We start from the raw sequence: 11,837 nt of genomic DNA, 5'->3' as shown, positions 1-11,837 counted from the left end.
TGCACTTAACATAATGTACTTACATTGTTGGTTTTGTTTTGGTTTTTTTTTTATTAATTAATAAACTAAAAACACATTTAAATAATAATAATCATTATCATGTCATAGAGCGTAATGTTACCTACATATATAATAATAAGTATAATCAAATACATACAGACTAATTTCTTTCTTCACCAAGTGCTTGGTTGGTTGGTTGATCTTTTTGGTTGCCTTTGCTGTTTTTCGGTTCATATGGTTTTTGCTTATATTGTTGTAAAATGTATGTGAATATGAATGGGGGAACATAGGGGGCGGGATGAGATTGGGGGATGTGTTTGTTTGACGACTAGAAATAGTGAAATTTGTTCATTTGTTCATTCGTTTTGCTTATGTGATTAAACGCGGCGCATGTAAACCGTGAACATTTTCAATTGGTGGACAATGTGTTGCCCCCGGGGGTCCCCAATCGTGAAGACCTCTGGAATTTGCCAAACGATGTGTAAGACGGTGGGCAATGCTAAATCCTCCACTACCTTCCAATTGTGTCAAAACAATTATGACTTGTCTAAAATGGCAATAAAACACTCTCACTGGGGAGTTCATTCCACAAAGAGAAACTAGCAATGAAACTCACCTTTGAAGTGGCGGTACCGAATCAACGGTTTTTAATTCCCCTCTTGTGGAGACAACATTGTAGCTCTCTTGACAATCACATTTGACATGTATCCATTTATTTTCGTGGCGGTTCTCCACCATAACAACTAAGCCTGCCCAACCCTTGATGGCCAAAGATATACATACAAATGTAGATTAGTGAGCTTTTACTATTATGACTTCTACAAACCTTTGTTAGATAATAAGCAGTCATGCCCTCTCTGCCCTCATGCCGTTGTCCTTTGGTTAGAGTTAAACTTATGATGGCATCAGCTAATAAATGTTGCGGAGGAGTTATTTGTTCTACAAGCAAACGTTTCGAGCTATGTATAGCCAAGATACAGCGAGGATACTGATGGGGATCCTCCATGCCGGTGTGCCAGTGGTTAAATGCTAAGCAAACCAGCAAATAGATATCACGCTCTAACATTTTATGGCAGCCCACAAAGCCACGAACCTGCAAAGTGCCAAAGGATTGCGTTTAACTCGCCCACTTTAAAGCAACCACAACCGGCCTTGGCATACTTACTTGACGTTTACTGTGCTCCACCAACCGTCCTATTTCAGGCGATGCTGGGGAACGAGTGCGAAAAATTACCACACACAAATCCAGTTGTGAGCGCTGCGACTTTTCGGAATTGCGTTGTCCCTCCTGGAACAATGTGAACTCGGCTTCGGTTGGCTCTAGCACCGTAAGGAGGACGCAGGACATTGAACACAAGGGCTGTAGTGTACCCTAAAGAATATAAAACAAATAAACTGTAGCTGGACTTAATAATGCTTGAGTGTTTTACCTTCAGTCGAACTTCGTTCCAACCCGATCGTACTTTACAGATGTCGATGCAATCAAAGAAGTTTAAAACGTCTTCGAATGATATCCAAAAAACACCTTCGGAGGCTCCATGTGGCATCAAAGCCTCCCGCAGTTCTTCAGTCCAAAGGTCAGAGTCATCTGACCAATCTCCTCGCCAAGAAAAATGGCCCCATGGGTTTCGCAGCTTTAGCAAACGATGTCCATGTATGTCTTTTACATCGAGCACAGAGTAAGCATGACGTGGCCTAAGACCTTTTCGATGATACTCGTCTTCGTCGACCTTCATATTTCCACCACCACAACTGGCACCCATGAGAAATCTCACGCCTCGAGAACTTAGCAGTTGAGCCCATATGAGATCTTTATCCAATTCATCCTCGCTAGGCATTGGCAGAGAGCTGGCCTGCAATGGTATGCTCTCACATGGTGCTCCGGTCAAGGTGGCCAAACCTTCAATGGCGCGCCCAGACACCAACGCCTCGTAGCAGCCGTGAATCTTGGCAACTGCCTTTTCTATTAACGGAACCCACAATTGTTTACGCTTGGCTTGGGAGTAGACTAAATGACCTCGCTTGTCGCAAGGCAACAGATCATCCACTAACACCGTCGTCCACTTGCCATCTTTGCACAAACGCACTTGATAAGCCCCCTGGGGGCAAATCTCTTTCGTGACCAAAACTTCACGCACAAGATCCTCACGTTCAGCTAGAACAGCCAATGCGCTTAGAAGCCAACAATTGCCCAGCACTCCCTGGCATATATCAGATGGTAATGGTGTACGAAAGACCGCCCAAGGGGGGAATGCTCCCCCATCGCAATTAATTTCGTGAGGTCTTCTCCACTGAACAACTGGATTGCCTTCCGCCATGCTCTGTTGCGGATTGTAATAGAGGCTTTTCGGTGCCGGAGGAAAAGAGTCATCAACAAACAATTCGTTATTGTCACGACAGTACTGTATAATGTTCTCCCATTTGTGAAGAGCCTCTGCCTCCTCTATTCGCCGCAGGTTCTCCATCAGTTTGCTCTCTTGCTGCAGTTCAGCTGAATGTCTATTCGTTTTGTGTAGCAAAGCCATTTTCGTTATATTATTCACCAGACCCCTGGGGCTGGAACACATTTCGCAGACCACAGACGCAGAGGAGTTGTCGTATGTACAGGCAGGACATTGCCACGTTTTTATGCCGCTGCCTGCACTGCCACTCGAGCTGTGACGATGCTGTAACAACTGTTGGCTGGTGCTGCTTATTACATTGCTGCTGGAGGAAGTCGATACGGTTGTATTACGTGGTAAAATGCCCCCCGACCCACCGGTACTGTGTCGTTTAGGTATGGCTCCAGAAGAGGAACGATTTTGTCTTGGCGAGGGACTTCGCGAAGTGCGTATAGGCGGAAGCTGTAGATTTGAAGTTGGAGTAACATTGGCGGCCGATGGCCTGTGCGTTCCCATTCCAGGTGATATTGCATCCGAAATCAACATATTACCACCAATGTGGTTGACATTACGATGCAGCTCTGTGTATGTGTGCAAAACAAAATAAACCATTTTTCTTTTTCGAATACATAGACATAATCAAGAAATACTGGAAATCATTACCTTCGGGTATCGGACCAACCATACGTTCTCTATCGCTTTCGATTGGCAGTGTTCGAACAGCCTTGCATGCGCTACATACCCCAGTCGCCAACGAATTCTTCAGAGTGCATTGGGAACACGTCCAAAACTCTCCTTTTCGCAGTGTCATATCTTCGATAGAAGATATACTCTTCAATTTCGAACCACCACAGACGACACAAGCATGGTCTTTAGTTGAATTGACTAGGGTGCATTTCTTGCACGTCCATGTTGTAGCTGGATCATGTGATCTTGGTAAGTTATCTAAAAGTAAAAAAAATCGGTATATTTGTAAAGTTATGTGTGAAGGAGCGGGTGGTGCTTCAATAAGCTCAGACAGACCGGCATTGGCAGCCCCAATACTAGGATTCTGCTAAATAATTTCGGGGAATTAAAACCTTACTCTTAGAAAAAACATAAAACTACAAAAAAAGAGTTATTTTGTCACAATACAGTGCAAACACGTTATGTGTAGAGATGGGTTTCAACCGGGTACATAACGCTTGGGTATTTATTGGGTAAATACCCAATAAATACCTTATTTGGGTATTTATAATTTTGCAAATATCTTGGGTACAAAAAAATTTTCTAACCAATTTTTGATGATTTCGTATTCTTTTTATATAAACCTGACCTTCTGATATCATAGTCAGATTTTAGTTTTATATAGCCGCTATATAGACCGATCTCCAGACTTAAAGTCTTGAGGCAATAAATTGGTAATTTTTCATCCGATTGCGATGAAATTTGGCACAGTGGGTTCTGGTAGACCCCTATTCATTTCTGTGAAGTGCGGTTCTGATCGGTCTATATTTGGACATAGCTGCCCTTAGACTGACCACCCGATCTCCTGATATAGGGTATTGTATTGAGGCCATCAAAGATCCATTTATTACTCGAATTCAATGAAATTTGGCACAGTGTATTCTGGTAGACCCCTACCCATTCTTGTCAAATGTTGTATAGATCGAACCATACTTGAATATAGCTGCCATATATACCGATCTCCCGATATTGTGTAATGAGCCAATAAAAATAGCATTTTCCCTCCGATTTCAATGAAATTTGACACAACGAGTTCCGGTACCCCTCTAAGCCTGTTTGTTGAATATCGTCCAGATCGGACCATACTTGGATATAGCTGCCATATATACCGATCTCCCGATATTGTGTAATGAGCGAATAAAAATAGCATTTTCCCTCCTATTTCAATGAAATTTGACACAACGAGTTCCGGTACCCCTCTAAACCTATTTGTTGAATATCGTCCAGATCGGACCATATTTTCACATAGCTGTTATATGTCCTAAGACTATTATTTCAGAGGAGAGGGTACTAAACCTACCCTCTCCAGAGCATAGGGTACTAAAACTACAGGAAAAGTTACTAAATCTACCCTTTCATAGAGGAAAAGTGCATTTCATAGAGGAAAATTAGCCTTTCTCAAAGGAAAAGGCTCCAAAACTAGCCTTTCTCAAAGGAAAAGGCACCAAAACTACACTTGCTCAAAGGAAATGGCTCCAAAATTACCCACTCTCAAAGAAAAAAGGCTCCAAAACTTCACTTTCTCAACGGAAAAGGCTCCAGAAATACTCTTTATCAAAGGAAAATTTCCGAAAAAAAACCCTTTCTCAAAGGAAAAGGCTCCGAAAGTACCCTTTCTCAACGGAAAAGGCTCCAAAAGTACTCTTTATCAAAGGAAAATTTCCGAAAAAAACCTTTCTCAAAAGAAAAGGCTCCAAAAGTACCCTTTCTCAAAGGGAAATTCTACGAAATTAACCTTTCTCAAAGGAAAAGGCTCTAAAACTAACCTTTCTCAAAGGAAACGGCTCCAAAACTACACTTCTTCAAAGGCGAGGACACTGATACTGCACTTCCTAAAAGGCAAGGCAACTAAAACTACCCTTCCCCAAGGAAAGCGTATTTTAACTGTCCATACCAAGGAAGTGTACTAAAACTACCCTTCCAAAAGGAAAGTGTACTAAAACTACCCTTCCAAAATAATAGTATACTAAAAATACCCTTACCCAAAGGAAATTGTAGTAAAACTAACCACTTCTAAAGGAAATCGTTAAAACTGCCTTTTTTAAAGGAAAGTTTACTAAAATTACCCTTTTCTATGGAAATTTTACTAAAACTGCCCTTTCCCAAAGGAAAGTTTACTAAAACTGCCCTTTTCCAAAGGAAAGTTTAGTAAAACTACCTTCTCCCAAAGGGAAGAGTACTGAAGCTATTCTTTCCCAAAGGAAAGAGGACAAATACTAAACTTTTCTAAAGAATAGGGAACTAAAACTACCCTTTCCCAAAGCAAAGAGAACTAAAACTTCCTTTTCCTAAAAGAAAGGGAATTAAAACTACCCTTATCTAATGGAAAGTGCAATAAAACTACAATTTCTCAAAGGAAAGGGATCTAAAACTACAACTTCTCAAAGAAAAGGAAACTAAAACTATCCTTTCTCTAGGAAAGTTCACTATACTTTCCTAAGGAAACTGAACTAAAACTAACCTTTCCCAAAGCAAAGGAAATTTAAACTACCCTTTCCTTGTGGAAGGGGTACAACAACTTTGTGAAGGAAAGAAAAGGAAAGAAAACTACCTAAAACTACTCTTCCCGCTGCACTAAAACTATCCATCATTTACTTTCTTAAAGGAAAGGATACTAAAACTACACGCTCCGAAAGAGTAGTGTACTAATATTACCCTTTCCCAAAGGAAAGTGTTAAAACTACCCTTTCCAAAAGGAAAGTTTTCTTAGACATTTGTAACCTAAGGAAAGTGTACTAAAACTGCCGTTATCGAAGAAAAGTGTACTAAAACTGACGTTTTCAAAGAAAAGTGTACTAAAACTACCCTTACCCCAAATAAAGTGTACTAAAACTACCCTTACCCCAAATAAAGTATACTAAAACTACCCTTACCCCAAATAAAGTGTACTAAAACTATCCTTCCCACGAGAAAGGGAACTAAAACTACCCTTTCCCCTTTCTCGTAAGAGAGTGTACTAAAACTACCCATACCAAAGCAAAGTGTACTAAAACTACCCTTTCCCAAAGCAAAGTGTACTAAAACTACACTTTCCCAAAGCAAGTTATACTAAAACTACCCTTTCCCGATGAAAAGAGTTCTAAAACTACCCTATTCCAAAGGAAAGCGTACAAAAACTACCCTTTACCAAAAGAAAGTGCACTAAATCTACCCTTCCCAAAGCAAAGTGTTCCAAAATTACCCTTCCCAAAGGAGTGTACTAAAACTACCCTCCCCCAAGGAGTGGGGGAAGATAATAGACTTATCTTTCCAAATGAATGGGACCTTAAACAAACATTCTCAAAATAAAGGTTACTTAAAATACTCTTTCCAAACGGAAAGTGTACTAAAAATACACTTTCCCAACGGAAAATGTACTACAAATACTCCCACCCAAGGGAAAGTGTGTTAGAAATACTCCTTACCGCTGGAAAGTGTTTTGAAAATATTCATTCCCAACGGGAAGTGTAATAAAAATAATCGTTCTCAAAGAATACCAAAAAAATACTAATTCTTAAAGGAAAGTGTACCAAAGCTACTCTTCAGAAGGGAATGTGTATTAAAACTACACTTCAGAAAGGAAAGTGTACTAAAAATACCCTTGAAAAAGTAAAGTGTACTAAAAACTACTATTCAGAAAAGAAAGTGTGCTAAGACTCTCCTTCAGAGAGCAAGGTGTTCTAAAACTACCCTTCGGAAAGGAAAGTGTACTAAAACTACCCTTCAAATGGGAAAGTGTTCTAAAACTGCCCTTCAGAAAGGAAAGTGCACTAAAACTACCCTTCCAAAAGGTAAGTGTACTAAAACTACCCTTTAGAAAAGAAAACTACCCCTCAGAAAAGAAAATGTGGTAAAACTACCCTTCAGAAAGGAAAGTGTTCTGAAGATGCCCTTCAGAAAAGAAAGTGTATTAAAACTACTCTTCAGAAAGTGTGCTAAAGCTACTCTTCAGAAAGGAAGGTGTTTTAAAACCACCCTTCAGAAAAGAAAATGCACCAAAACTACCCTTCATAAAGGAAAGTGTACTTTAATTACCATTCAGAAAGGAAAGCGTTCTAAAAATACCCTTTTTAAAGGGAAGTGTACTAAAACTGCTCTTTAGAAAGGGAAATGTACTAAAACTATCCTCCAGAAAATAAAGTTTAACAAAACAACCCGTCAGAATGACAAGTACACTAGAACTACCTTTCCAAAAGGAAAGAGTTCTAAAACTACCCTTACCAAACCAAAGTGTACTAAAACTGCACTTTCCCAAAGCAAGCTATACTAAAACTACCCTTTCCCGAAGAAAAGTGTTCTAAAACTACCCTATTCCAAAGGAAAGCGTACAAAAACTACCCTTTACCAAAAGAAAGTGCACTAAAACTACCCTTCCCAAAGCAAAGTGTTCCAAAATTACCCTTCCCAAGGGAGTGTACTAAAACTACCCTCCCCCAAGGAGTGGGTAGTTAAGACTTATCTTCCCAAATGAATGGGATCGAAAACAACCATCTCAAAATAAAGGGTACTTAAAATACTCTTTCAGAAAGTGTACTAAAACTACCCTTCAAAAAGGAAAGTGTACTAAAACTAACCCTTTCCAAAGGAAGTGTACTAAAATTACCCGTCCTAAAGGAAGTTGATAAAAGCTTCCCGTCCCATAGAAAGTGTGCTAAAAGTACACTTCGCAAGGGAAAGTGTACTAAAACTATACTCCACAGAGGATATTGTACTAAAAGTACACTTTGCAGAGGAAATTGTCCGAAAACTATCCTTTCCAAAGAAAAGGATACTAATACTACCCTTTCCAAAGGAGATGGCACAAATTCTATCCTTTGACAAAAAACAGTTGCAAATACTTAACCTTCCCAAAGAAAAGTGTACCAAAACTAATTCTTCTCAAAGGAAAGTGTAACAAAACTTCACCTTCTACAACTAAAACTACATTTTCCCAAGCGAAAAGGTTAAAAAAGGACACTTAGGATTTAATTTTCTAAGGAAAAGGAAAGAGTTCTAAAACTACCCTTCCAAAAGGAAAGTGTACTAAAACTATCCCTCAGAAAGGAAAGTTTACTAAAACGAACCTTCAGAAAGGAAAGTACACTAGAACTTACTTTCCAAAAGGAAAGTGCACCAAAACTACCCTTCCAAAAGGGAAGTGTACTAAAACTACCATTTATTGGGTTGCCCAAAAAGTAATTGCGGATTTTTCATATAGTCGGCGTTGACAAATTTTTTCACAGCTTGTGACTCTGTAATTGCATTCTTTCTTCTGTCAGTTATCAGCTGGTACTTTTAGCTTACTTTAGAAAAAAAGTGTAAAAAAAGTATATTTGATTAAAGTTCATTCTAAGTTTTATTAAAAATGCATTTACTTTCTTTTAAAAAATCCGCAATTACTTTTTGGGCAACCCAATAGAAAGGAAAACTACCCTTCAGAAAAGAAAATGTGCTAAAAATACCCTTCAGAAATGAAGGTGTTCTAAAACTACCCTTCAGAAAGGAAAGTGTGCTAAAACTACTCTTCAGAAAAGAACGTGTGCTAAATCTACCCTTTCAGAAGGGAAGTGTACTAAAACTACCCTTCAGAAAGGAAGGTGTTCTAAAACTACCCTTCAGAAAGGAAAATGTACTAAAACTACTCTTCAGAAAAAAAGTGTGCTAAATCTATCCTTCAGAAAGGAAGGTGTTCTAAAACTAACCTTCAGAAAGGAAAGTGCCCCACAACTACCCTTCAGAAAGGAAAGTGTACATAAATTACCTTTCAGAAAGGAAAGAGTTCTAAAATGGAAAGTGCATTAAAACTATCCTTCAGAAAGGATAGTACACTATAACTACCTTTGCAAAAGGATAGTTTACTAAAACTGCCCTTACCAAAGCAAAGTGTACTAAAACTACCCTTCAAAAAGGAAAGTGTACTAAAACTAACCCTTCCCAAAGGAAGTGTACTAAAACTACCCGTCCTTTAGGAAGTGGATTAAAGCTTCCCGTCCCATAGAAAGTGTGCTAAAAATACACTTCGCAAGGGAAAGTGTACTAAAACTATACATTACAGAGGATATTGTACTAAAACTACACTTTGCAGAGGAAATTGTCCGAAAACTACCCTTTCCAAAGAAAAGGGTGATACCCATACTCTACCCAAAGGAGATGGTACAAATACCATATTTTGGCAAAAAAAAAGTGCAAATACTAAACCTTCCCAAAGAAAAGTGTAACAAAACTACACCTTTTAAAAATAAAACTATTGGGTTGCCCAAAAAGTAATTGCGGATTTTTTAAAAGAAAATAAATGCATTTTTAATAAAACTTAGAATGAACTTTAATCAAATATACTTTTTTTACACTTTTTTTCTAAAGCAAGCTAAAAGTAACAGCTGATAACTGACAGAAGAAAGAATGTAATTACAGAGTCACAAGCCGTTGAAAAATTTGTCAACGCCGACTATATGAAAAATCCGCAATTACTTTTTGGGCAACCCAATACTTTTTCACAAGCGAAAGGGTTAAAAAAGGACACTCAAGCTATCATTTTCTAAGGGAAAGGTTACCTTATCTACACTTTTCTAGAAGAAAGTATACTAAAACTGTCATTTCCCAAGGGAAAGCTACAAAAACAACCATTTACTAGGATCAAGGAGCTGCTTTTTAAATTCCGTTGAATTAGGCGATGACATCTTTGCCAAGGTTTATTCATTTCATTTTACTTACCAGTCGTAGTAATATCAGTTTTGGTAACAGTTATTAAATTGGGCTGTGTTAAAGATGGCTGAGTACGCAGATTTTCACAGATTTCGCAACGTTCAGTCCACATACGATTGTATGCATAGGAACAGTTTGTACAAGTCCACATTCGTCGTGAATTTGGAATTGAATTATTGTCAATACGTGTAGCTGCCACTGTGGGTGTGCCAATGTTATCTCCACCTCGATTGGAGGCTGCTGGGACAATTGATCTGAAAATAAATAGATGGCGTAGCAATTACATTTGTGTTTTAGTGGATTTGCGAAGGATTGTGAATTATTTCTGTTAGAATTCGAAAGAAACGAAACGAAACGAAACGAAACGTAAACGTATTATGAGGGAGTTATAATAAAATTTTGGTTAGTGCTAAGGGAAAAAACTGCCGATTTGTGGGCGAGTGTTAATGTTAGAAAATTAACTTTAAAAAAAAAATAAACAAAAACTGAACGTGTAAGAAATTTTCAAGTAATTTATTGATATATATTTCTTAAAAAGATTACAGAATATCTCCAGAAATAAGTGGGCAAATTAAACCAAAAAGGAAGAAAGACATAGGAGTAAAATTGGCAATAAATCAAATTCACCATACATTTTAGATTCACTCGTCTTACGGGGACCCTTCCATACTTTGGCATATATGGAATGTTCGGCATTGCTATCGCTCTTCAGGGCATCTGCGGTAATTGTCGTTGTTAAGATTGGATCATATTTATTAGACGCATGCGTGTGCGACGTTGTCTTGGTAACTGCCCCCTGATTATGATGATGTTGATGGTCGAGCCGTAGACCACCAACGGCCAGACCTCCACTGCTGCTACCACCACCAGTTGCATCCAATATGGTTGTGTCCGTGGGCAACATATTGCCCATGATGTCTGCTGTACTGCAAGCGGACGTCGAAGTGGAAGAAGGATGACTGCTGTTGGCTCTTAATTTAGCATTAACATTGACATTGTTGTTGTGATGGTTATTGTTGTTTAATAAATGCGTTGCCAAAGCTGCTGCTGTAGCGCTTGCCGTAGCTGACTTTGTTTGACCATCATTTATGTGTTGCTGCAGTGGCTGCTGTTGCACTGCCGATATCACTTGTAATTCGTTTGTTTGTTTATTTTTTGATTTGTTATTCTTATTAACCACGGCATAAAGGGGGTGATTTGAAGCATTTGCGGCAGTAGCGTTATCGCCAGTCTCATCAGATGCAGCCCCAACTGCACGGCTAACGATTGAGGGTCTTTGGATAATGCAATCATTTTCATAAATATGCTGTGGCTTATACATGCCTTTGCTAAATGTGGCATAGCAAATACCAGAAGTACCAGTTTCATTTGAACCACGTCTTTGCAGGGATTTTCGCTCGATGCTATCGGTTCTATCACAATATTGCGGCAATGATTCTGCCTTTATCACCGGTTGACGATATCTCCTCTTTTCATCACTTCCAATGGCATTATTGCTTGAAATCACGCCGCCTACGCCACCACAACTTGCTCCACCCGAAACACCGGCCGCTTGATGGGTAGACGATGTCGTCGTCGTTGTTGAATCTAATTCTGGAGTGGCCCAGGAATCGTTGACTGCAATGAACACACTATTGCGTGGAATGGTAAATTTCTTGCTGGCATCGTCGACTTTATTCGCCCGCGACAATGTGGTTATGGTAAAGTTACACTTTGGCTCTCGGTGCTGCTGGTGGTGTTGGTGCTGATGCTGCTGACTCTGATTCTGGCTTTGATTATGTTTGCGACAAATTGTATCCTTACCACCGACCAATTGATTTAGACGTCTTGACGATTGTTGTTGCAACGGTGGCAGTTGTTCAAATGTTCTTCCTAGAGATTTAAGATTACATAATAGAGGGTTGTTTTCTTTAGCCTTTATGTTTCAGGTCATGCAAAATGTATTGAAATAAACATGGAAGAATAGTCAACAAAAAATCATATAAAAGCTAACTTGCAGATGATTTTCCAAATCTAAGCTAATCAATTTTTTTGAAAAATTTGAAATACTTCGCTTTTAGTTATTTTATT

General features: G+C 39.0%; 1 protein-coding gene across 1 annotated transcript in view; it reads right to left on the bottom strand.

The window, feature by feature from the left end:
- Positions 1 to 11,837, bottom strand: part of LOC106083911 (calpain-D) — a 35,585-nt gene continuing 23,748 nt past the window's right edge. The window contains exons 3-10 of the mRNA XM_013247218.2: positions 10,400 to 11,639; positions 9,777 to 10,021; positions 3,045 to 3,326; positions 1,431 to 2,962; positions 1,166 to 1,372; positions 827 to 1,093; positions 617 to 759; positions 1 to 547 (exon numbers count right to left, since the gene is read on the bottom strand). Of these exons, the coding sequence (XP_013102672.2) occupies positions 370 to 547; positions 617 to 759; positions 827 to 1,093; positions 1,166 to 1,372; positions 1,431 to 2,962; positions 3,045 to 3,326; positions 9,777 to 10,021; positions 10,400 to 11,639 (4,094 nt within the window). The 3' untranslated portion in view covers positions 1 to 369. The remainder of the gene's footprint in view (positions 548 to 616; positions 760 to 826; positions 1,094 to 1,165; positions 1,373 to 1,430; positions 2,963 to 3,044; positions 3,327 to 9,776; positions 10,022 to 10,399; positions 11,640 to 11,837) is intronic.

Source organism: Stomoxys calcitrans, chromosome 4 (assembly GCF_963082655.1).
Source record: "Stomoxys calcitrans chromosome 4, idStoCalc2.1, whole genome shotgun sequence".
NCBI lineage: Eukaryota > Metazoa > Arthropoda > Insecta > Diptera > Muscidae > Stomoxys > Stomoxys calcitrans.
Note: the sequence above shows the minus strand (reverse complement) of the source record. Positions and strands in the feature narration are given on the sequence as shown.